The 26,349-nt window shown below is 36.9% G+C and overlaps 1 protein-coding gene across 30 annotated transcripts in view; it reads left to right on the top strand.

The window, feature by feature from the left end:
* DLG2 (discs large MAGUK scaffold protein 2) overlaps nucleotides 1-26,349 on the top strand; it is a 990,031-nt gene that overhangs the window by 727,982 nt on the left and 235,700 nt on the right. For 24 of the 30 annotated variants that reach the window (XM_064719541.1, XM_064719525.1, XM_064719532.1 and 21 more), the window contains one exon: nucleotides 10,173-10,328. The exons of the other annotated variants lie outside the window; for them this stretch is intronic. In XM_064719541.1, coding sequence (XP_064575611.1) covers nucleotides 10,173-10,328 — 156 coding nt within the window. The remainder of the gene's footprint in view (nucleotides 1-10,172; nucleotides 10,329-26,349) is intronic. 30 annotated transcript variants of the gene reach the window in all.

Here is a 26,349-nt window from a genome sequence, read left to right as displayed (position 1 = left end):
GGATTGTGTGCTGTATTGCCTAGCTAGTTATCCTTCTCCCAGCATGGCTATGCTTATTTGCATGCAGTGGTGTTGGTAAGGCTTTTGACCCAGTCACCTACAGCATGCTTTGAAAGCTGAGGAAGAGTGGGCTAAAAGAAGGCACTGAGCTGGGAACTGACTTAACCAGTAGGCTCAAAGGGTGTTGATGATCACTTGGCATATGTCAAGTGGTCAGTGATGAGCAAAGGAGCTCAGGGATACCTAAGGCGTCAGTGAATATCTTCATCAGTGACCTAGATCATGACACACAGTGCACCCTCAGCAAATTTCAAGAGGATAAGAAATTAAGAGGGAGTGGTTAACATGACAAATGGCAGAGCTGTATTCTAAAGGGCTCTTGATATACTTGAGGACTTGGCCAGCAGAAACCTCGTAAAGTTCAGTAAGAAGTCTGCATCTCAGGTGGAAGAGCTGCACACACTTGTGCAGGCCATGGGCATCTGAATTGCAGCTTCACTAAAAATTACCTGGATGTTACTGCAGACACCAAGCTGAACATGGACCCAGAAGTGCACTCTCACTACTAGTCAGGTAATCAGCATACCAGGCTATCTTTGAAGGAGCGTGGCCAGCAGAACAATACATTCTTTTCTAAAAGCCTTTGACCAGTTCCCATTCTTTGACTTTAGGAGGGTTGTGGAGAGGGTCCAGCATATTCTGAGAGCCCTGAATCACGTGGTGGTTGGACAGGTGTTGAGAGCTCTGGGCTTATTTAGTGTTGTGAAGAGGAGATGAAGGGGCAATCCAAGAGCATGCTAAAAGCACTCAGTAGCAGAGATGATGAAACCAAACTTCTGTGTAGAGAGGCACCAATGGCAACAGGATTTGTTTTGGATGTTCTGATTTCAGTTTCAGAAGAAATTAAAACGTAAGATGGATAGAATAGTGCTGGAATAGTACTTGCTGTGAAGGGCTCTGAAGTATCCACCATTTGAGATTTTTAAGCATTGGCTAAGTAAAATCTAGTGCTGTCAATAGTCCTGATTCAAACACAAGATTGGATCAGATGTCCTAGAGAGATGCATTCCAACCAAATTTTATATGGTAGTAGTAAGAAAAAAAGATATTTTTTGTTTTTGTCATTTTGTGGAATATGTGTTACTAACACAGTAGAGAGAGGTGTTACCATTTTCTCTTTAGCATATTTCTGCCTTCCTATTTTCAGAAATCTTAAAATTATAGCCTATTAAAGCTTAAAAATCTTGTGGCTTTAAGATGTTAATTTCTCCAACAACAGGAAAAGTTCCATAAAAATAAAGAACTACCATCTTGAGTTTTTACTTCTTTTTTAGTTTCAGATAATGATAACATCAAACTTCTGTGCTTCAGCTGATAAAAAATTCACTTAAACATTTAACTCTGGCTAGATATTAAAGATTCATGGGTGAAAAAGCTGAGTTATCTGTTTTGCTGTGTAAAGCATGTTTGATTTTTTTTACATGCATTTTTGCAAAACAGCATTTTCTGGATGAGGAAGAGGTGCTGAGAATTGGATCGGAGAGAAAAGAGAACCATTAGGTTGAAGTCTAAGGGGATGTTTTTTCCCTGCATTGAAAGTAGTAGCATTCATCAACTATTTCTTTTTTACTTATCTAAACCTGCTAGTTGAATTGACAGTGTTTTATGGAAACACTTTTAAGTTTCTGTTGACGCACAGATTTGACCTTCCAGTATTAAACCATTACAACAAATATTATGGTTTGACTTATAGGAACACATGTAATTTTGAGCTCACAACAATCATTCACCATGCCTAGTCCAAACTCAGCATATTACCTCTACTCTAAAGAGAATAAACTATATGTAATAGTATGGCAAGACTGATGATGTCTTTTATTTATTCCTCTTCTTAAATAACTTGTAAATTTAGCAGATTAGATGTTCAAGTTAATATTTTCATGCTTAGCTGTTGCCTGGGGCTGGATTTTTTATCTAGGGATAGCAAAGGTTTTATGATTGTTTGTCTTTAAAATTTAGTGTAAAATGCTAAATTAGCTTGTTGCTAAAGTAATTTTAATTAACCACCATTAATATTAAATTAAATTGTATTTATTTTTAACCATACCAGTATGATGATTTAAAGGATAGAGGGAGAATTACATGCTTTAGTTCATATTCTATTCTATTCTACATTAGGAATTGCTGTGCTATTATGTTTTAAATACCATAATATTCCATACATATGTTCAGAGTGTTAAGTTATAGGAGCTGATGAAACCGAATCCAGAGAGTATTTCTAATGCATTTATGAAAAGCTATGCAAAAGTCAACAAATGCAAGTCTTTGGGGAAAACCCCAGTTCATTTATCCTCCAAAACTTATTTGATATGGTTATTTTTCAGTAGAATTCTTTCAGATTCTGTACTCACACTGCAGCATATCAAAGCTTCTCACAATTTTGTCATGCTGACTAGATTATTTTTAAAAACCTGCATGACTGAGCACAGCATTAAATGGCCAAAGCTAGTTTCCTCTCTACTTATTTCTCTCATCCCTTTCTGACACAGAAACATGGTCAGGAGGGATTCTGTTCTGTGCTCTGAATAGCCAGTTCTGTCACATTTTAATATTGAAGAGACTTGGAGGAATGGGGGGAGTGCATTAAGCGAGGGATAAGCATGCAAATGAGGGAAAACTTGTCACTGGTTTGTGAGAATGGAAATCACAAGAAAAGACTGGTATTTAATCAGGTAAGAAGACTTGGATTTGGAAAGGGAATTCAGGACAAGACAGGACATAACAGAAAAATAGGTGAAAAGACATGAAGAAGCAGTGGAGTAGGGCAGTAGTGAAGATGGGATTTCAGGCTACTGAACCAGCAAATCCCTCAGAGGGTGATACGTGAGGTTTGGGATAGTCAGTAGTTGCATAGGTGCACTGGCTAAGGAACAGAGATACAGAGCATGTAGGAAAAGTTGCTGATAAGATGCATAGGCCATCTCCCTCTGGAAAAGTGGAGAAGCACCCAAAGTTTCTGGGGTGTGCGTGATGTGGGTGTGATCCCACCAGGCAGTCTGTCATGTTAGTTCATTGTGCGTCTGTCTGTCTGGAGGATGCCAGCCTGCTGCTATGACTGGGTACTCACTGTCTCTCACAAGCTGGGTTCTCATCTCTAATTGTTGAGTTGGTGACATAATGAATCCAATATGGTACCCCAGAATAGAATTTCTTCTTGGTTTGGTCTTTGATCAATCTAAGAAATTATGGTTTTTAAAACCAAAGTTAATTAAAACAAGACTATTCAAGTTACACATTAAATGTTCATTTTAAAGGGAAAAAAGAGTTTATTACATAACCTTAAATTGCATCCTTGGTGAAATGCAGTCCTTAGATTGAAGCTTAAAGTTGCTAACTTCCAAATCGACTATTTTATATTTTTGTAATTAATACACAATTTTAATCTTAAACTAATTGTTAAACTTTACAGATGCATAATTGTCTGCCTGGAGTATGATTTCATTTTGCTATCCTAATTTATTTGAAGTATAATAAATCTTGACTTGAGAGAATAATTTATGTTAAAGTAAAAATTTAGTCATTATCAAGTCACAGATAATCTCTTATTCCTGAGTTATCCTTGCATATTTAAATAGGCCTGTCAGAGATCCCCCAGTAATGGGATTTGACTATTTCTAATACAATCACTGGCAGCTACTTAGTACTTAACACTTACAGAAAACTAATCAAATTTTGGAGTATGCTTTAGTGCTTGTATGGAGATTTTTGAAATGAGATAGTAGGATTGGTAGTGATAACACACACAGAAATGGTGTTATCCATAGTGCATAGAGGAAAGGATAACCTGAAATACATATGAAATATAACATGGACATGGACCCTTCGTGCAGCTCTTGCCACTTGAGAAAGACACCTTGGGGTGACTGTGACACCTTGGTCAGTTCTGGGACATTGTCAGCTCAGTACTCAGGAGCAGTCAAGAAGGCAATTAAGAATGAAAATAGGATCTGATAGGAAAGGACGAGAGTGCAAAATATAATGCTTTTCTCTGTGAATCTGTGGTGCATTCAAGTCTTGGGTCCTACATGGAGGCAACTGAAAAAAAACCTCAGAAGAGGGTGAGCAGGGGTGTAGCATGGTTTCCAGGGAAAGATAAATAATAAATAATTCCAGTATAGAAGAAAGGTGTCAGAGAGAGGCAGAACAGAGATCTGCAAAAGTACCCATGGCACAGAGAAGGCAACAGGTAAGGACTAATACCACTTACGTACAACTCAGATACAGGGAGCTTACAATGCATTGTAAATTTAAAGTATGGCAAATAAAAGGTTATTTAAGTGTTACCATAGGCTATAAATGTGCAACCAAGTAACAGGCTTGGAGTACACCAAGGTAGAGCTTTTTGGGTATGTCATCATCAGTTTGTGAATCTCAGTGCCACAGGGAGTTGTGAAGCCTAAGAATATAAAAATGTTCAAATATGAATGAGAATAATGGCTGATTCATGGTGGACAGGCCTATTGACTACAGTCTTCTAGGATTTAATTTCTGGTCTGTGTGATCCTTCCTGATTTTTAGCAGCTGAGCAGGTAAGGGCCGTTCTTTGCTGGTCCCTGTTTCCTGAACAGTCACTGCAGGGCTCTTAGGCCTTTGGTCTGACAGTCTCCCCATTCCTGTGTGAAACAGCCTTCTTTTTCCATTACTGAAACAGAAAATCATTGCTGATTTTTTTTTTTTTTCAAATTAAGCAGTCATTTAATTTCCTAATTCCTTATGGTTAAGAGTAATAAGTGTAGAACTGGGTGTAGAATATTAGAAGTTCTAAATTCTATTTATGCCTTCTTGTAGGCTGTTTCATTTGAAAACTTGATTAAAATGTTAAAATAGTACTGTTAAGAGGAACAAGGTAACCCTTAATCTTCATGACTATGCTAAAAAAGCACTTGTTTTGCAGTTAAAGAAACCTTCAAGGCATATGAAAACAGCAGTTAGTAACTGAAAAGCTGAGAAATTATTAGTTTTAGGGTTTCCAGAAAGAACTAGCGTACTGTACTTCAGGTGTTTTCCTCCAGCTCTTCATAGTCCTCTTCTGTCTTTCATTGAGTTGAAATAAACGTGTCATATGAGTGATTTGGTCTCATTTAAATTGCCAGGACACAACCTGTGAAACAAAATCAACTATAAATTCTAATTACCCTATTGAACAGTAAGGTATGTGGTTCTTCTGGAAGGTTATATGACTGAGTAGCTCAGTCAAAGGACACATATATAAAAATCACTGGCTATTAGAAATGGAGAATTTTGTTTGTATTAAATTGCCATTGATTTTTGGTTCAATAGTGAAGTACTTCTTAAAAGTTCTTTTTCTACATCCCAGCAACAATATATTAGCAAAACTAATGTGTTAGATGTCTTTATGGAACTTGGATGCAATTAAAAATTGCTATTCAAAAAACAAAACAAAGAAAAAGTTGTAAACTTTTAGCATTCATTTCCTCTCATATTGTTTCCTGGCTATAGCTCTGCATACTTAATATGTTGTGAGAGCTGAGCTGGTTTCTTTCCATTTCATAAAAGGTTTTGAAATGTTTTAAAACCTGAAACTATTAACATTTAATGTGCTGTGTGTTGGCATTTGATCCCCACCAAACAGGATTCTGTAAAAAAAGAAAAAAAGTTAATTTTAAATTGAAGACTCTGCATGATGCTAAGGGGAGAATGGTTTTTAAAAATGCCATTCTTTTATAACTTCTGTTCCACAGTTAAGTCAGCCTGGAACAACAAAACAATGATGATCTAATCAAGGAATAATAAGGACTGCAGACAACAAGGGATATTCACTTTACACAATCTGTTATGAAATAAATAATACCAGTGTTAGATCAATTTTCTACCTCCCACTGTTACTGTTGTCTTTTCCACCAATTAGTTCTTCGTTTCTGTAAGAATTGTGCCTCACTGCTGTTATGTCTGTATTGAATGACAATTCCCGCTTTCAGCATTTCTATTTTTTATTTTCTTGCTGGAAGAGTGACTCTCTGCTTTTCATGTTACCCTTTAAAACTTACCTTTGGCATTAAGTGACTTGATTCTCTGTCCTGTGAGTTGAACTTTCTGCTGGGGGATGTTCAAGCCACGCTATGCTGCTACTTATGTTTACTACTTACATTTTCTGTTGCCTCCCTTTACTATTGTGTGCTTTATTCTCAGACTAATGTAGTTGGTACTGTCCATCCAGACCGAGTATTTGCTGCTCTTATTTGTCAGAAAGCTTTGTTTTTAGCTCACCGATAAAGACAGAGAACTGTGATGCTTGTTTGTCACTAAATAAGCAGTGTAAAGGCAGAAGAGCAGCAGATCTGACTACAAAGTTACAGCAGTAGTTAGTTATTTTTCAGAGTAGATCCACATTACATAATTACTCTTTAAAAGAGATATTGCAATTATCAAAGATGTATACAGTAATATTCACACATTTGGTATTTTAAGGGGATATTTTATGCATAGATATTGACAAAAATGAAGATAATGGATAGAAGAAATTGAATAATATATTTCTTTGTTCTTCCTCAAAAAAAGTTTCAAAATCTGCTTAGCATTTATTTTTAAATTAAACTTGTGAAGCTATACTTGCTGTATCTGAAAGAGATGCAATTGCACATAAACTGCAGTGAATTAGAACTTAAATAATATATATCTAGCCTTTACACTTTTCTTAGCAAGCATGCTAAGTGGCTTGCTACATGTTTTTAAATTCATTTGAAGAATTAGTGCATCATAAAGTAAGGCCTCAATGTTTATGTTCAGTTTGGCTCTTAATTATTCTTGCAAGAAAAGTTGAGGTGACCTTGGCTGTATTTTTTCATAATGGCACATTAAAAACTCTTTCTAAATAGTATTCTCATTATCCCATGCTTTGAGAGAGGACAATCTGTCTCTGTCATAGCACTGGAGATGTGCTAGACAGGATTTATCAGGTGGGCTGATCCCTTTGGAAAGAAGTTCTTTCTTCTTTCTGCGAGGAGAAATATAAATGGCACGAGAAAATGCCGCATTAGAACAATTATTTAATAAAGCTGGGTGGTCTTCATAATCTTCTTTTTTATAATAGGGTATTGTTTTCTTCTAGTAGGTGGCTACTATTGTAGTCAAGTACAAGTTTGCCATAGAGAAGGTGAAGAATGAGGAGGATATTTGAAGACAGGCTGTTGCAGCAAGTATCTCAAATTACTTTTTGTGATTAATGGCCTACATGGAACACAGTTTTTATGAGCAGGACACTGATCTGTCCCCTATCATTTTAGTCATTCCTATACTTGAAATTTTTTATCCCAACTTTCAAATATTTTTACACTACTTAATTCATATTTACTGCACCATGTTGAGATAGAAAATAAGATTATACTTGTCCTGGACAGAGGAGGTTATGTACTGCTTATTTTTTTTCAAATTCTTGCTTTTCTGTGCCAGTAAAAGATGCAGTCAGAGCCCAACTCTGCAGCTGGTAGTTGTTAGCCTATGCATCTGACTAGGATAGAGGCACCTGAAGGACCAGTGCAGTCCATGCTCTCAATGACCTTGAAGAAGTGACATCTCAAGGGAAGCAGGTGTCTGTGGTGATCTCTGACCATTTCGTAGGCCTTATACAAAGTACATTCATAACCAGAATTATCTGATATCCTACATCTTCTTCTAACCAAAGAGTGAAAGTTTTAAAGGGATAAGAAGTATAAATTCCTTTTCTTAACCTTAAGACCTCTCTCTGCAGCTCAAATACAGAGGGTATGATGTTAACGAGGTCACAATATCACTTATATAATATCAGTGAGTACAGGACTTTATACTCAGACTTGTTCCAGTTTCCTGTTATCTTACCACCCAGGAAGACTGGATGGAGTGAAAAATGTTTCAAAAATATTTTAAAATACATGAACATTTGCTAAATGTCTTAAAATTTTCTGGCCCTCATAAGACAATTTGTTAGGACTCTGTGTTTATACTTGAAGGACTAATTCAGTGTCAATATCTAGGTAGATGTTGAATGTTTAACTTCATTTTGCTTTTGGAGGCAGCTTGTAACTCTCAATTAACTAAGAAGTTCCTCATATCTACCCATGTCTGCGGCATGATTTGTGTCTCAGCATGAGGTTGGATGGTCACTGACTGATGACTCAGTGTAATTTGAGCATTCACAATATGTCCAAGGGATAGCAACACTCTGATGTTCTCTACAACACAGAGAAGACAATTAACTTGAATATAGGACACTAACAAATTTTTTATGGACTGGTTGGTGTTTTAAGCCATAGAGGAATCTACATATTTTATTCATCTTCCTGAACTGGGGCAATATTTCTTCAATTTTCTTAGTAGGTATCATTTATATTTGATATTTGTACTTGTTCTTTCATATATTGCCTAAAAGCAAAAGTAGTTTCTAAGAGAATAAAAGGCAGTATCGGACAACAGTGAAATAGAATAGATTTCATCTGCTTTTTTTTTAATTGAAAGCAGCAATTGATTTAGTAAATAAATTATTAAATCCATCCCTCAGAAACAAGTGAAATATACTGATAGAAAATGATTGCTACTTTAAACATTTTTAAAGGGATTTTACTAAGTGCTTGACACACAATGCTTTATAACCAAATGAGTGACAGCTTTGCTATTTTGCTATTTGGTAATCTTAAATTGCCAGTTTTTTAACTGTAAAGTTTTCCCTGGGAAATTCAGGCACAGAGAGTTCTCAAATCATGTGGCAGATTGCTATGAATAATGTCATTAACATTGAGTAAGAACAGTTTTTAAGTAAAGCAGCTACTCCTTTTCCCCCAAAGGACAAACCCAGAAGCTAACAAAGGAAATTAGATTCTTTGTATCTGCCGGCACATCCACGACTGTAATAAATTCTGGTACCTGTGAAAATCACAGCAAAACCCACACCCATGTGAGGCATAGTGCAGCCAAAAGAACACATAAAGTTCATTAACTTCTTGGCCTCCTGATATTTTCAGGCTTCTGAAATAAGATCTACATCTAGCTAATATTGTATGACAGTGATGAAAGGCAGTGGCATACCCTGGATCTTGTGGCAGAAGCGTGGATATGATAGCAATTGACCCTTGGCACTCTTTAGAGCACAAATGTCAGGAAACAATGAGTCAAGCCTCCCAGCACCAGCGGGCCCCAAGGTGTGTCCTGGGGCCAAGGCAGGGGAGTTCCCAGGTGGGAGATGCACTGTGGACGTGGTGTGGGCTTGTTTTGCAAAGTGCTCGCCGTTGGTCTCCCGCGGATCCCTGGCTGGTTGGCACTAAAGGCTGCATTCCCTTCTCCCCTCTCTCAGACGGCTCCTGGCAGGGCTATGGTGAGTATTGCCTCCTCTGCGGAGGTGGTTCATGGCAGCAGGAGGGAAATTTTAGTTTTAAGCTCTTGCTCTTTGTGTCTAACCTCACAGGCTGCTGTTTGCAGCTTGGAGCAGCCCTGCAAGTGCGATTGCAGTAGCCTTGGCAATGAGGTTAACTGTTTCAGATGCTGACTGCATAATCAGATTTCGAAGGCTGAATCTGGAAAGAGTGAAACACAGCGAATTGCCTGCCAATGAGATGAATTGCTCACACAGTTTGTGGCCATCAGTATTATTCTGGGATATGGGTCAATTTGACAACAGCTCTGCTTGCAAAGTCCCAGCTCACTGGGACCAGGAGTATGTTGTATTAACAAGTAATATGTACTTCATCTATATTACAAATTAATGGGTAAAAAATAGTTCTTTTCCAGGTAACAAACCTATTTTCTTCTATGCTGTACTCAAAATTAAGATCACAGAAAGCTGTGTAGATGTTAGATTTAAAAAAAAGTAGAAATATTATTGGGGAGAATGCCTCACTTTCTCAACTCCAGAGATAAGATATTCCCTTTCAGTGCCACACTTCCCATAGAGCAGTTTTATTGTCCACTTGTATTGTGTATTGTATGCAGCTACTTGAATGCCACACTAGTGCTACCAAACTCTAACAATTCCTTTAACAGCACACTTTACTTGTTGGAAAAGCCCCACTGAAAAGCTCTTGACAGATTTGCTATGCATGCTTTTAAAATGATTGCTGTGTTTTCTCTATATTCTCAGCAACTAATATGCACCTGACCTTTTACTCTTGTCTCTGTATCACCAGGCCTCCTGAACCTGTTTACAGCACTGTGAACAAACTGTGTGATAAACCACCTTCTCCTAGGCACTATTCCCCTGTCGAGTGTGACAAAAGCTTCCTTCTTTCAGCTCCCTACCCCCACTACCACGTAGGCCTGCTCCCTGACTCTGAGATCACCAGGTACTGCATGCGCTTCTTCCTCACCTCCTTTGTTAAAGTGCATGAACATCACTGGATTTATCTCATAGTTTGCATCTTCACCACAGATGTTTTTCTACAGCTTGTGCTTATTTTTAACCATGCTTTCACATCTGCACCACTAGGAGATACATGCTACCTTGGTATATAATTTTGGTCATCCAAAATCCAGTGATGAGCAGAGGCAATGTTTTGATCCATTGGAATGGTGCTCTAAAATAGGTTACATAATATGTACCACATTTTGCAACTGAATTCAGTGTTTGTTTCTCTTTGAGTATGGAAAGTGACCAAGACTTCACTGAAAGCTGTAGTAATTTGTTTTGATTCAGTCACTTTATTCCTTTGTTGTGCATACTGAGTTCACTGAGCATCTCTGGGTTTATGGGACAGCTGCCTAAGCCATTCAGAAGAAATAGAGCAAAAAATAATCACCTCCCTCACCAAATCATGGTTAAGAATGCATTTTAAATTCAGCATTCCTTAGACTAGCTGTGCTCTGAGAGGACGGTTAGGAAAGCATAAAATTATGAACATTTCCATGACTGAAATAATGGAAGATCTTTCTGTAAAACATTGTCAGTGAATGTCTCCTGATAAATATTTAATGAAGGAAAGCAGACTATGCAAAACCTTACACTAGTATAACCCAGCTATTTCTCTATAGACTGCAAGGATAGTAATAAACCATTTGCAAACAATATTTAGGAGATGGAGGAAGAGTTAGGCACAAGTTTTCTAGAGTGCTTCCTTTGCTAGGAAAAATTCTATCATCTTTTTTATTCTAGAACAGAAGAAAAATAATTATGTTTGGAGCTTTGATCATAGACATTTTCAACAGAAAACATTTTTCAAAGCAAAGAATAATGTGGGAAGAGCAGAAGTGTGTAAGTGGAAAGTAAAATGGTAAATTAATGTAAGATACACTAAGAGGAAAGAAGCCCTGGGGATTAGGAAGACAGCTGTGAAAGGCATTGCAATACTATGAAATGGAAAGCTCCATTAAAAAGGCAAGAAGACAAATACTAGCAAAGAATGCTACAGATGTGGCAAAACCATGCAGAAGATGTCAGTTTATTACAATGAAAACAGTGTAGTTTCTAGAATTTGTAAAAAGATGCTTAATCAAAGTGGTCCAAGTGATTAGTCAAGCTGTTCAGCCCAGTGGAATTTGGAGTGAAACAAGTTTGAGTGATTATTACAGTGTTTTATAAAGGTGTAAATATGTGCACAAGGGTGCCAGGCACTAACAGGGTTACTCAAAATATTTTAATTTCTCTGCTAATGTTCCCTTAAATTTCATATGTGGGCAAAAAGTTGTAAAATTACTCTGGTTCTTTAGGTCAAGTATAAATATGAGTAATTTATCTGTGCATGGCAATTCTTCTGAGGTTTTAGAATGAGAAAATGGAAGAGTTCATTATAGAAAGACTCTTTCAATGTCCCCTTAGAAAGAAAGGTTCCAACTTGAACTAGAAAGTTGAGTGATTGGGTTCTAGTGGATGTTGGGGCCATGGAGTTGAGTGCCTTGCTAACCACAGAGAGGTGGTTCATTGCTGAATGGTTGATCTCTCTAGAGATGACTGCTATGGAGAGAGGTTGGGGGAAAAGATTATGTTAAAGCTGCTTCCTGCAACCACATACTTAGAAGTCAATAATCAGTAGAGCTCTGGAAGGCTCATAAAACTAGGCCATTTTGGCACCTGAATGTATAATTGTGTACATTCTTTTGCTTTATGATTGATTGATTGATTGATTGAATACTTGGTCAGCAGATATTTGATAGCCTGACATCAGGACTTGGAACGCTGGGTATTATTCTACTGAGTGTGAGTTAACAATTCTCTTTAAGAACAAGGTTTCATTTATCTTCATTCTACTTTGATATAATTTTGAGCTCTAGTCCTTGTATATTTAATGAGTTTGTTTAAATCAACAGTCCAACAAAAACTGCAAAAAGAACATAAAATATGAGAAAAGACACAACTCATGGTTAAATGGTCTGTGCTATGCTCTGCTACATGCTGTTGCAGAGGCAACTGATTACTATAATTTGTAGTTCCTTCACACTGTGAAATAACATTCAGATGGAAAATATGACAGTTTTCTATGTTCTCAATACTGTCATCTTTTCCACAGAACTCTGAATAGTTGAGTGTGGAGGAAGACATTTGAAATAATATTTCAGCAAATGCCTTTGGTAAGGAAAGTGACAGCTTTACAGTGTATCATGATTCAATTTCCAAATGGACTCAGTATTCACAGTTGAAAAACAGATTTTAGAAAAGTCTCATTTTTGCCCTAATACAAGTGGCTGTTCTTCCAAGAGTATTTAATGTACAGAGCTCTAAATTTCCCAAAGGCAATGTGGTTCAGGACTGTATTGTGTGGAAAATTTTGAAGAATTAATCCAGTAAAAGACCCTGTTTTAGATCCACAGCTGTGATACCACCATCTCTGTGGGAAGTTACACTAAAAAATAATCTTCAAGATACTGACCAAGTATTTTGAAAGGTCCCTGTCTACTCACTTAAATTCCTCAAAGCTCTTTTCCTTCACATTAAACACTTCAATGAGCTCCAGTCAAAAATAAGAATGTACCTTGCTTTCTTCATGCAGACTTCTTAGAAAGAGTTCTGCATCAGCATTTGTGAGCCTCAAGTTTGGGAAGGAAATGGCAGGGATTATTTACTTAGTAATTACAGTTATTGTTGTATCTCAGCACTCCAATATTGGGAATCTGCTGTTGATCTGCAGGAAATTCAGTTTGACAAATGACTCTTCCAGAGGAACATGATGCCATATTCTCCCAACTGAAATGTTTGTAAGCCAGCCAATGCCTTTCAAATTGCTGCTCCAGATATTTTGTCAGCTGCTCCTCAGATGATTGTTTTGTCAAGGCTCATTAACTTAATAGGCAGAGAATTCATAGGGCAAAGCTTTATTTGTCTATAATAAATTCAGGTTTATAACCCTGGCTTTTATGGTGACCTGTAAACTCCTGGGAGATTTGGAGGTCTAGAACAATGTACTTCCATTTTAGGATAAGTGTAGTTAGTTTTTTGATTGAGATATCAGTTCATGTGAATTGATACTAAGAGAACTATGTCAGTGTGCAGCAGCTGAAAATCTGTACCATTGAAGGCAGAAGTAGAGAGAGAATTTTGGAGTAGTGAGTTTTCCTTTAAGAGCGCCATGTGGGAATGGATGTGGAGTGCTCATGTTCTGGCCCCTGTCATTATTGACTATTATGTCTACAAATAGAAGATTATTGGCAGTGAAAGGAAGTCAGAGCTCATAGATGGAACCCTCTTTCTACAAAAATGAGATTTTATTTCAACACTGTGTGGAACAAAGTGTCCCCAGGCTTTGCACTGGGAACTTCATTGCATTCCCCTCTACAAAGACGCACTTGAAAAATGCTTTGCTTTCTCCAGAATTCACTTTCCTGTTTTCACCGAAATCTTTCTGGCCCTCTAGTTGCCAGTATACTTTTTGGTAAAGGGCTGCCCTGAATTTTTTGGCTTTTTTTTACTTTCTGTTTTTACTCTAGAGGTATTTGCTTTTTTAATAAGTCTCTGATCATATGATTGCTTTTTTTTTTTTTTTTTTTTTGAGTACATATAGGAAAGGAACTAATGGTTGGTGTTCATTTCAAGGTATTTGATGAATCAGATTAATGCCAGCATTTTTTAGAACGACCTCTACTTTTTTTGAGATAGTAGGGAGAAAAGATAACATTGGCATGAGGCTCTAGGGCAGAGTCTTGAAGAAAAGTGCATCAGTATTCAAGGGTAACTGAGCATTGGCATTAAGAGCTACAGGAATATGTGTGCTGAAATGGATGCAGGCATATCAGTCAGGAGACTGCAATGTCCAAAACCTTGATGTGTGGTGCTGCTTCCAGTGTGTGGCACGGAAGGGTCACCACGCTCCTGTGCTCTCTGCAGCCAGCCTGGTGCATGTCTGCCCTAAGCACTGCTGCCTTTGGTGCCCCCACGTAGTTTTAGGGATGCCTGGGATCCCTCCACAGGCCATGAAGGCCACTGAGGAGGTGCTGATCACTGTTCACAGACCCTGGGAAGAAGTTAAGGTAGCTGCACTCAAAGGTGTGAATAGTGAGTCTCTCTGGTAGCCACTCTCTCATTATTAATATCTGCACAGCCTTTTCCTTCCCAGTAACCTGCTGGGAGCGAGTCTATTGTCAGAGTGATGCACATAACTGCACCTGCGTATGGCTGCCTTCCAGGGAGGCTCTTGTCATCTTTATTGAAATTCACACTGTACAGGAGTACTCATCGTCCCCTGTTCAATCCCATGTGTTTAATATGGGAATGATATCTCCCAAAACACTTCTTGCCATATTTGGTGGTTCTGAAGTGCCTGGCAACCTGAGAATGGAGCTTATCAAACAACCAGTCAAATAGCAATTATACTATGAAATTGAGTCTTTAATTTGGCCCACATAAACACAACCACCTTTCTTGAATTTTAAAAAATAACTTGTACTGTTTAGTTCTCTTTGTTTGCCTGGCTTTTTGTTCGTTTGTTTGGTGGGATTTTTTTGGTAGCAATTTCAAGTACTAATTACAGAATGGAAAAATAGTCTCGTTAGGTCAAATGAACATAAATACTCAAATATTTAAAACAAGAATCAGAGCAGATTTGTGCTTCTTATTTTAACACCTTCAGATCAGCTTCTGGACTAATCTGCATTTTACACAATCAAGCCACAGACAGCAAGCTTATATATAATGAAGTACTAGTATTAAAAAACATTGCTTAAAGACAGTGGAGGGGAATAAGTACACAATTTTCTGTTGATTTTTGAACATAAAAATAGGCAAAGCAAGGTTCAGCTGATTCAGTGTCAATGAAAACAAACTAACCTTATAGTCACAAAGTAACCCTATCTTTTGAAAATATAAGATACCTAGTTAAAATAATTCTTAGTGAAGTAGCTCCCTAGAATCATAGGGTGGCATTTTAAAAAGTGAATATTGTGGGTTTTAGTTTTGAAAAATTATTTTAAAGGCATACTTACACACAAATTTAGGCATTCAGAGGCACAGAGCACATACCAACCCCTAAGCAATTTGAGATTAAACTGATCATCACTAGGGTTGGCTTGGATGCTGATTTTCATACTGATGGAATTGAAGCAACTTGTTTTTGATTTCAGTGAGAATCAGTTGTGTAAGTGCTATAGCCTTCACTCTTTGAACAACATCTTTAGCAATTCAAGCACTTCTTTAGCTCCTAGACCTGTCTGAAAATAAGCCTGGAGACCTTGACTCACTGGCAGGAGCACACATCACAATGGGTGGCAGGATGCAGCCCAGATGAATACAATTATGTGCAAATTATGCTTGACAGGGTTGGGCTGCTTCTGAAAACACCTTCAGATCTGCAATATTTTATAGTTATAAGAGAAAATACAATCAGCATAAACTGTGCTGATTAACTGTCTGCAACTTAAATGCAGTGTTCAACGTAGATTGTCCCTGCTTGTGAATCAGCCTCCTGAGGCCTTTAAATTATTTAAGGATCTTTTGGAAATGATAGAAGTTAATTGTGGATTTTCTTTATCACTTTCAATTAACAAATTAGAAAGTCTTAACGGGAACAGTTTCCTATAATTTCTGTTTAATCCTGGCTGAAGTGTTGTCTTCATGGAAATGATCCAGTCATATAACTGTTAGGGTTAATGAAAGAAAAATGATGCTGCCTTTCAATCTCAGCTCTCATGCTATTTTGTGTGAGTGAATCTCTGACCCTAATAAACACAAGCATTCTTATAAACTCATATAAGTGCTTTCATTTTTTCATGAGGAGTCTTCTGTTTTGGACTCTATTAATTAAAATTGCTAGGAAGATGCAACTTTCAAAAACTCAGAGAGATGCTTGCAGGAGAATCTTAACCTGTGAAGCCATAAAACCTCTACAGTTCAAGTGTTTAATTATGTGAAGTTGCAGAAGCCTTTCAGGTTTAGATGCAGTGCTTCAGGTTAGAGCTGCTGGGCTTTATTTGCAGTTGTGCTGCTGACTGATTTTCTTCAGTTGAGCAAGTCACTTAATTCTATTTGCTTTGCTTTGACAGTAAAATAATCCTCTCAGTTATATTAAGAATAATAACTACTATCGTTAAACAGACTAGAATAAAAATTTTAAAAGAGAAAAATTAAGGTATTTGTTCTGCTCTGTCATTTGGGAAATGTTTCATATTTTTTTAATATGGTTTGATTTTCAGAGATAAAGTGCTTTCTTGTGCTACAGATCTCCTTTTGTTCACAGTCTGCACCCATGAAAATTAAACTGTATATTCTTAGCTCATAAAATGGACAGAGATATTAATTCAGTTCGGTTAAGTAGCAGTACTTTCTTTACTATGTCTTTACTGAAAAGACAGTTCTCAGTAAGAAAACATCTTTAAATCACTAGTATTAAAATTTTCCTGCTGTTTTGATTACAAGCAAAGCTACAAAGAGACATCTGTGAACAAAGGAAAGATGTCTCCTTCCTTTCCATGCCTGTCAGCAAGTTCTGAGTCTCAGTCTCTTAAGTCACAGAAAATGGTCCCAAAGTATCAAAAGTCAGTCTCTATGTGGTTTTTTTTCTGGATTAATGGTGAAGACTGGCACCAGGAGACTAGGCAAGTGTCAGGCTATATATAATGGTTTTATGCCCAAGGATTTTGGCTGGGGCATTCAGTCACCAGGCATGGGGAGCTTGTGGTGGAGCGTGACCCTCCAAATTGAAATTGTGCCTGATGTCTCAGCCTCAGAGGCTGCCATTCACCACTAAGGCTGGCTACAGCACTGGCTGCCTAAAGACAAGGCATGAAAATAATCCCATTAAAACCCAGCCAGTTCCTAACCCAGTTCACACAACTTTCTTGTTTGAAATAGTCATTTCTGTGAGGTATGTTATTGTTTTCAATGTACGTAAGCAGCCTCTCAAACATCTCATTCTGCTCTCTGAAAATCACCTTGAAACAGCCCTTCCAAATTGACAGAGTACTAAAACTCCAAATACAATGTTCAAATTCTTCTGAGTGTGGGGAGAAATTCAAACCCATATATTGGTTCCCTTTCTGATTCAAGTATATTCAGAATAAATGACAAAAATTTATCAGAAAGTGTCACTCTGCTAAGGAGTGTTGCAGTAACAAGCTACTGGAGCCATTCACTATTTCAAACTTTGTCCACAGTGACAATTATTACCTGACAACTGTCTAAAGGCCGCTGTGAGAAATAGGTTTGGAGATTTCAGTTTCATTCCTGTGGACAAGTTTCCACATCATAAAAATCACCACTCCATCTGTCACAGTAATTGCTAGAGTCTTTGCTCATCAGAAAAACCAAGAATAAATTTAACCTGGAGAACAAATTACTTTTTTACCCCATGAGAGAGTTCTTTGAGCTTAGAAATTAAATATTACTGTGGAGGCAGGGTAGATAAAGCTATGCTGTGGCTCCCTGTGCTATGCCTGTTGGGAGAAGAATAGTTTCTAGGGTTGTAACTGCACAGAAAAGAGCAGGAAAGCTTTCTGCTCAGAGCAAAGAGCTGGAAACTGAGAAATTTGCCTGTGCCACTGACAGGTTGTATGACCTTGGAAAATGAAAACTTTTTCAATTTTGTCCAATTGTGAAATGGGTGGCAAGTGTGTGCAGACACCCCCAGCAGCCCTTGGGGTTAAAAGATATTTCCAGCAGGTGGAGATATGCAATAATTTCTGCACTGCATAGAAAAAGAGTGATCATTAGTATTGAACAGAGTGAAAGAAGGCATGGTGGAAACCGAGGGGGACCTCTCATTACAGCAGTGTAGTTTGTCAGGGAAATGTGAGAGAATTATAACAGTAATAATTATCCTTCCCTCAGCCCTGCACTAGTCTTGGTTTGCACTGCAGTTATCCCAGTGGAATAATGTAGTGCTGGCTCAGGTACCCAGATTGTTTTGTATTTACTTACCACCATTTATTTTTGTTGAAATGAGCTCTATATGTAGATATTTTCAAATATGTCCAGTTCCTTTCATTTTGTCAAGTCAAATATGGTCTGACTTTACCCCAGGATATATCTATAAAAATTTTTGTGCAGAAATCAGGAGGAAGCAGTCTCTGAGTCTGTGCTAGGCCAATGATACTGCAAGCCTATTGGAAGACAATGTTGTGGGAGGCTTTTGCAAAATTGAATGAGTTGTTTCAATTGGAACCTCCCCTCTTGTAGTTGGTGATTTCACTTTATATCTTCAGTCCAAAAAGTATAAAATGCTAATTAACGGAATAGCCAGAAACAGAAATATACTAACTTCAAGAAAACTCCAGTTGTGATGGGATCCACATCCTGAGTCTATGCTAAAATTTCTACATGATTTTGTTTTCTTTTTCTATTTTTTCCCCACTATCACAACATACAAGTACCTTTATGTGTCTGTAAGGATAATGATTATTTCCCATTATAAAGGGGAAATTGATTTTAGTAACCAAAGGTTGAAACACAGAGGTCACATTGTCTGCCATTTCTTTGTTTGTAAAAGGCCATGCAACCATGATTAAGAGAAATATGATGAAATCTATTGTTTATTTCTTATATTACTGCTGAAATAGTTATTGATCAGTACTTTTTACATTTCCTGTTTCAAAAAAGCATTTGTTGCTCTTTGGAAATATTGATTATATAACTGGAACTGTCTGCAAAGACTTCAGAGTGATACAAGTAATGAAAACCGTAGCACTCAAAACTTTAGGGTCTTAAAACTTTGTTTAAATTTTAGCTGAACTGAAAGTTTCAACATAACTTTGGGGAGTTGTTGTAAGTTGTTCCCTGATTCAGTCTGACAATACAAATGCTACAAAGGAGTTTATCAAAATGAGGAAAACAGCAGAGAAGAAAACAAGAAATTGTGGAAATATAAACTCCCCTTTACCTATATAGTACATTTATGTTCATGTGCTACAGTTAGGAAGTTGTTTTTAAATGCCATCTGAATAAACACCATCCTTATTTTAGGTTAAACTTGCATTCTGGTATGGAGAGGATTGCTGAACTTCTTTTCTTATTGATTTAAAACCATTTTGATGGAAATAAATCTACATGTGTTAGAGAACTGACTGTCATAAAATAAAAGATGGGCTTTCAGATAATCTCACGAGTTAAAATCCAAATGACTTCTAGTAAGACCCAGATTTGGAAATACCTGAATTACATTTTTAAAGTGAAATTTGTACCAGTTCAATATGGGCCAAAGATCTATAGGCTAGAATCTCCTTTTAAATTCCATGGTTTGGCATGCAATTGCTTTGCGAACCACGACAATTTTGTTCAGTATCTCAGTTTAGCTATTGAATTTTCCTTCTCTTCACCTTTCAAACAGAAAGGAGCCTGAGCATATACTTGCTAGAGCCCTTTACCACCTCCCTGTAACTTCCTAATTAAAGCTATTTCACTCCAGTTCATTCATCTCAGTATTTTCTTGCTTTCCTGTTTGGTGTGAGAAACAGTAACTCAGTCCTTTTCAAAGAATATTTTAAAGCTATCACAGTGGGTTTTGGGTGGTTAGAGGTGCTAGGCTTTTGACCACCAAAATTATCTTGTGATTACTTGAAAATTATTTGGGTTTTTTTTTGGTTTTTTTTTTTTTTTGCTTTTTAAAAATTTTGTTGTCTTCTAATGATATAACCTAAAGTGAGATCTAAATATGACTTCAAATCTTAAAAATTACTGTTGTCGATTCCATTTCAGCTCAGAATATGCATTCAGAGTTCGAAGGATAATTTATGTTATCCCAGCACCCTAGGATTGTGACTATTTTCAGTCAGTTTCTCTTCCAACTCATTAGCTTCTTAGACAAATTCACACCATAATTTTTTCATGTTAGTTCAAAATTCTGAAAGTGTGTGTGTGTAGGAAATGACAAAGTCGTGCTATGCAGAAAGACAGAAATGTTTAAAGAACATTGGTTCATTACTGGGGCTGTTCAGATACCTACTGTGTAGCTCTGACGTTGTAGAACTCACCTACCACTACTGTCTCCATATTTGCATCCAAAATTTTGCCCAAATGTAATTTTAAGAAACCAACACAAGAAATGAAAGCTGCTCTGAATTTATTGATTTTTAATGTCTCCAAAAGAGGGGGTCCTTTTCATACTGCTGACTGTGGAGGACCTTGAGACCTGAACCAAAATTTGAAAATACTGAAACCTTGTTTTGAAACTGAAGAAGAGAAGAGGGGAGATTCAGAGTTAAAATTTTTGACAGTGTAAGTTATACATTTACTGTACTTCAATATATTTTCTTAAGAGTATTAATTTGAGAAGTAATAAGGGGTGGTCAGGGGGCAAGGAACAGAGGAAACGGGAAGGAGAGAGATGGATACTTATTTATTACACACAAGTCTAGGGGAAATGTGATATCCTGAGCTTGAGTTTTGGTAAGAAACACTGAAAAGGCCAGGAAAGAAACTGCCCTTGATAAACCATATGCGCACATGCAGAGATATTCAGTGCCAATTTGCAATAGTAGGAGACATTGACATGGGAGTTCAGCATAAGCCAGTGATTATAAGCTGCTGTATCACTATGAAGTCATTGGGAAGAGGTTTTCTTTTTGTTCTGCCAAGAAAAAAAAAAAAAAAGAAAAAAAAATGTGCATTAGGTATGCAGAAAGAGTTACGAGCTCTAAACATCCTTGAATTTTGTAAAGGTCTACTTATGCAACTGGCCTTTCTGGGTTGAACCTAAATTTAGCCAAGTTGTCATTGTAAATTTGTATGTAGAATTTGCTAATGTTTTGGGATTTAAAAGAATTAATTCTTTAAAAGGTGTTTATTTCATTTTTAAAGAGCAGCACCAGAAGCAACTACTTTATCTGATTTTTTAAATAATGCTTATAGTGTATAAAACTACTACTGTTACTGCAGCAAAAGCAAGGTCAGTGAAAGTGACAAGATATTAAAATACATTTTTTAGCTGACAAAGGGAAGAGGAACTTTTAGTTTGACTTTCAAAATTAAAATTTCAATATTGTTAAGGAAATACAGGAAGGGAAACTTTACAGTCCCCAGGGAGATGCAAGGACAATGTCTCTTTCCAGAGTATTTCCATATTCCATGCAGAAAATGCATCATTTCACAGATAATTGGAGTTGTTTGCTTTATCTTTTGAGGATTATCATAATTCTTGCTTTCATTATGTTGAAATCACTACACTTATGAAGTGGGAAGAAGGGAAAAGAATACAACTCCAGCAGCTGGGTTCTAAATAGCAATGACTGTATCTGCAATCAGGCTTTCCTAAATAGCAACATGAAGCCATCATAGTGTAGAATGAAGGCATGCTGGGATGTGCACCTGAGCTGCACTGAAGCCCACATGGGTGGGGTACACAGCAGGGAAGCCAAATAGCTCTTGCTGCTGCTCCCTGGCAGTACAGTGCCCTGTGCAGCCCAGTGCAGCACAAGGTCCCCAGCTGGTTCCAGCCCAGGAGGGTGAGCTGATGGAGCAGAGTAACCTGCTGCCAGTGAGTGCCCACACTGATTAATGGCTGACTTGGGCACAGTCAGCAACGTGTAGGCAGCTCAGCTACTGATCTGATGAAGGCTGCATAAACTATAATCAGAGCCCTGAGCCTATTCGAGGTACAGTGACTAAGAGTTGCAGGTAGGAGGACTTGTGTAGTATCTGTGGTAAGAGCAGGGCTGTGTTGGAAGCAGATGTCATACAGGTTTGGTTACGATACAAACTCACCTAATGCTGTCAGGGCACCATGCAGAAGAGAATTCAATTTTGACATTTCAGATTCAGCACTATGAGTGAAGGTTGTTCATTTTTCCAATCAAACCTTTACACTCATTTCATTTATTATCCTTCAGTCAAAGTGTATAAGAATTCTTGTGTTACAAAGATGTCTGAAGAAGATGTCTGCCTAGAATACTGAGCCTCAAATGAAACTTCTCCTGGTTGGTATATCCACAGGATTTAGAAAGGGAAATATGGAAAGAGAGGAACTTTACTCATGATGGAAATTTGAGTCCATTTTTCCTAATGAATTTTGCCTGGTTTCCCAGATATTTCTTGTAATCATCACTCAACAATTAGCATTTACATTGGTATGCCATGGATTACAAGAACAGGTCTTTCAGCTAGGGTACTCGCATTGTTCTTTGGAACAAAATACCAAAGATTCAAACCTTTCTGACAATGATAACAATACAGGAATCATGTTCAACTGATTATTTTTCCTTACTTTTCTTTTCTTTTTTTTTCCTTGTACAATACCTTAGTGATTTGAATTAATTGAAAGACTAGAGTTTTATGTTTTGACAAAAGTGGGATTAGGCAGCAGGTGTCTGCAAAGGAAGATCATTACAATACCAAAACCAAATTATATCTCAGCAAACACAGGAGAATTACATGACTGTGTTAGAGTTAAACCAAGAATAACATGGCAGCACAATTCTGTAAGCAGTTTTCATGTTGGCTGAGTGCCACACCTCATGACATCATTTTTTGTAGCATCACAACAGCTATTTCTCAAAAAACCTTCATTTGTTTAAATATACTACTGTGTATCCTTCTTAAATAATAGCATCACATGGCAAATGATGGGAATGGTAAAATCAAGCAGCATGGACTGTTGTTTATCAGTAAACTTTAAACACAATGCTGCAATATAAAGTTGTTGTTCTAAGTAATCACTACTATAATAAGAAGGGGAATTTTTATAAAACTAAATATGCTCTTCACTAAAATAGAATATGCTGTGATATTTTCACACTGGGTTTCTTTAATTTCTTTCATGTTTAAATTTTCCAGTTCTACTATTCTTGCATTACCACTTTAAAATGAAAGAAGTCATTTTGATTAGTTTCAATTTACGGAAATGCAACATTGATGCAGCTCGGGAAATTATAAGATTTCTTCAGCTTTCACACAGCTTTAATTTTGTCCACTTTAATATTGTTCCAATCACTGTGAGAGTCTGGATATGTCATCTGTCTCTGTTTTCTTAGAGACAAGTAGATGGCAAATAGAGAAACTAACAGCTTTACTAAGGTCCTAACAGAAATCTCTGTGAGGCTAGGAAGTTTCAGATTCACTTGCCAAAAGGAACAAACAGATAATACAAATCAAGAGTACCATGTACAACGTTAAATTTTAGTAGTGTATGTATGAATGTAAATCGGTGTAATTATCTTTTTGAAAAACTGACAGATCTTCATTTGAGTTATAAAATCAATCAGTGCAAAAAGGTGAAAGCTTCCATTTGACTTGGGAATGTTGATTCATAGACTGATTAACCAATGTCTAGGAATTTGGTAGCATTGTGAAGACCATTTATATTGCTAACAAGAAAAGAAAAATGAATTAAAAGAGGTCCTTATACATTTATCTAAAATTACATTAGAATTTCATCATTTCAGGCTTAGACCAGTCTTTGCATAGAGACTAAGATGACGTGTGATGTGAGAAAAATTACATTGCACTTTCTTTTTTAAAATGCTGACAGTTTTACCTCTGTTCTCAATTGGAGATGTGCATATCGTAACATTTACTGTAAGAAACAGGTCTGGGTTGCCATCAGTGAAATACATAAATTGAAATAATTACTCTTTTCCAGAATTAATTGACACATTCTGCTTCCACATGTATAGTTGGGACTGATGGGAAGCAATCTCTGGTTTGTATATAAAAGGATTCTGCAGTTACATTGTTATGATAGGTTTAATAATAAAATACAAGTTTAGATGCTTCAAAGGTGTAGAATGTATCTAGGCCTGTCTTTGACCCAGAAAAATAAAACAGGAATTAAACTGTTCCACTTAACTTAGGTACAGAAATTTTCATGTTTGTATCCAGAAGTCATGAGTAACAGAACCTTCACTGGTTTTCTTGGTGTGCATTTACCAAAATGTATTTGGAGAATTCCACTGGGTGAAAAAAATTATTATTTGAACAGGCATTTTCTATAATAGTAGAATTCCCTGGTATGTTAGAAGAGAGGTGTAACTTGAAATAAAGTAGTGTTATCAAAGGAATTGTGAACACAAGAACCTATTGCCATGGAATTTCTTGTCAATTTTGTGAATCCAAAATTTCAAAATATGGATGACTATCCAGTGCATGGGCTTATCCTCCATAAAATTTTTTCTATCATCTAAATAATCCATATTTCATATGTGAAGTGTTCATTGATTGTAGATACTCATAGGTTTTCAGCAGAACTGCTTTCTCTTCAAAAATAACACTTGGAGAGCTGAAGCAAAATGCTGCAGTGATAGCTCAGTTCATGTGCATAGGATAAATGTAGATAAAAGATACTCATGTTCCAAAATACCTTCATCGTGGCTAGTTCTTTGTACAATGCTAAAAAACAATGGAATTCTGATTTAGTGCTAGTTAAGGTTAGATGACTTGTTGGTATAAATCCAACTGTGACCATTTGTATTGATTGATTCGTGTTTCCTTGTGCATCCCTGTCTGTTACTCAGATGTTTTCTCTTTAGCAGCAGTATTTCCAATCTCAGTGGAGCCAGTGCAACTGGTTCTGGCCAAAACGTGCAAACCAAAATACAACAGTACATGCAGAGGGAAATAATTAGTTGGCAGCAGCAAAGACTTACTTCTAGATGAAACTCTGTTTAAGAAATGAAACATGAACATAGAAGAAACATGGCAGTGTCTTTATACTAAAGTATCCTTGAAATAACCCAAGAGCCCTAGGTTTGCTGGCTCACTGATGAGAAGATTGTATTATAAAGAATGATCCCTAAACTATAAGAAATACTTGTAAAGTTGAGCAATGGGAACTTAGGCTTTTGTTCAGGACTTGGACTATTTTATCTTAGTGATGTTAAATTAGTCACCAGAAGGATCACAAATTGACTGTGTATCAGCCCTGTCACGTATACATGCTTGCTAATTTTGGAAACCTTTTAAAACCATTTTCCAATGTTTTACTCAAATGATTTATCTATTAAGTTTTTAGCTAAACAATTCCCCTTAATGACTACCACAGGCATAGAGTCAAATTCTTCATAAATTCCTTTCACAATTCTCTCCTAATTAGCTAAATATCTCTTCAAAGATTGAATTTAATAACCATCTTTAAATAAATGGCAGTTTATATGTCAGTTTATGAATATATGGATTGACATAATGGAACATATAAATAAATAATATAGCATCATTCATCTAATCCAGTCTAGGGCCTATAATCAAAGCCAGGCAAAATTAATTACTAATGTGGTTAGGTAATATTACAGTCATCTTCTCTGGGAGATGCTTATGCCTCATGCTTCCACTGGGACTAACCCCAGAATGAGAAAAATTAATACAGTTTTAATTTTTTTTTCATGTCTAGTTCTAGTGTATGCTTCATTGTTAGACCCCATGGTAGAAGGCTCTCAAGGATTCCCATGAAATGCTAAGTCCAACTTCTATTGATTAAAAAGATTCAAAAGTCAGGCTTCATATAGATTAGATTAGAAGCAGAAGAGCTTAAACTGTTGAATTGCTTCGCTATTCACCTTTCATTTTGACAATGCAGCCTTTATACTTCTGCATTGTCAAATTGCCATTCCCTGCTGTTTGTCCTTATCCTGTTGGAATGTTGTTTATGTGCATTGTGTTATTTCTGCATTTGCTTTTTTTCTCTTTGTGTATTTCTGTAGGATTGTTGGGTTTGTGCTTGGTATAGCTGCACATGCACACCTGCATGCTGGGCTGCTTTGAATGACAGAGGAAGAGAGACTAAATAGCTGCTTATGTAGGATTGCATTCTCCTCACCTCTGCTCTCTTTTAAAAAATACATATTCAAGCCATATTCCTAGCTTGCACAGAGATAATGTGTATCCAGATAGAAGGGATAACATTATCAGAAGGCATCACACAGGTGCAGTAAACACAGTATCAGGAGTAACTGCAATATGGAATGTGTTTTTCTGCTAAATTTTAAATTGTAAGTTGATACTCTTTCTGTTGTGGTAGTCCTATTTGT

The sequence above is a fragment of the Zonotrichia leucophrys genome, chromosome 1, assembly GCF_028769735.1.
Source record: "Zonotrichia leucophrys gambelii isolate GWCS_2022_RI chromosome 1, RI_Zleu_2.0, whole genome shotgun sequence".
NCBI lineage: Eukaryota > Metazoa > Chordata > Aves > Passeriformes > Passerellidae > Zonotrichia > Zonotrichia leucophrys.
Note: the sequence above shows the minus strand (reverse complement) of the source record. Positions and strands in the feature narration are given on the sequence as shown.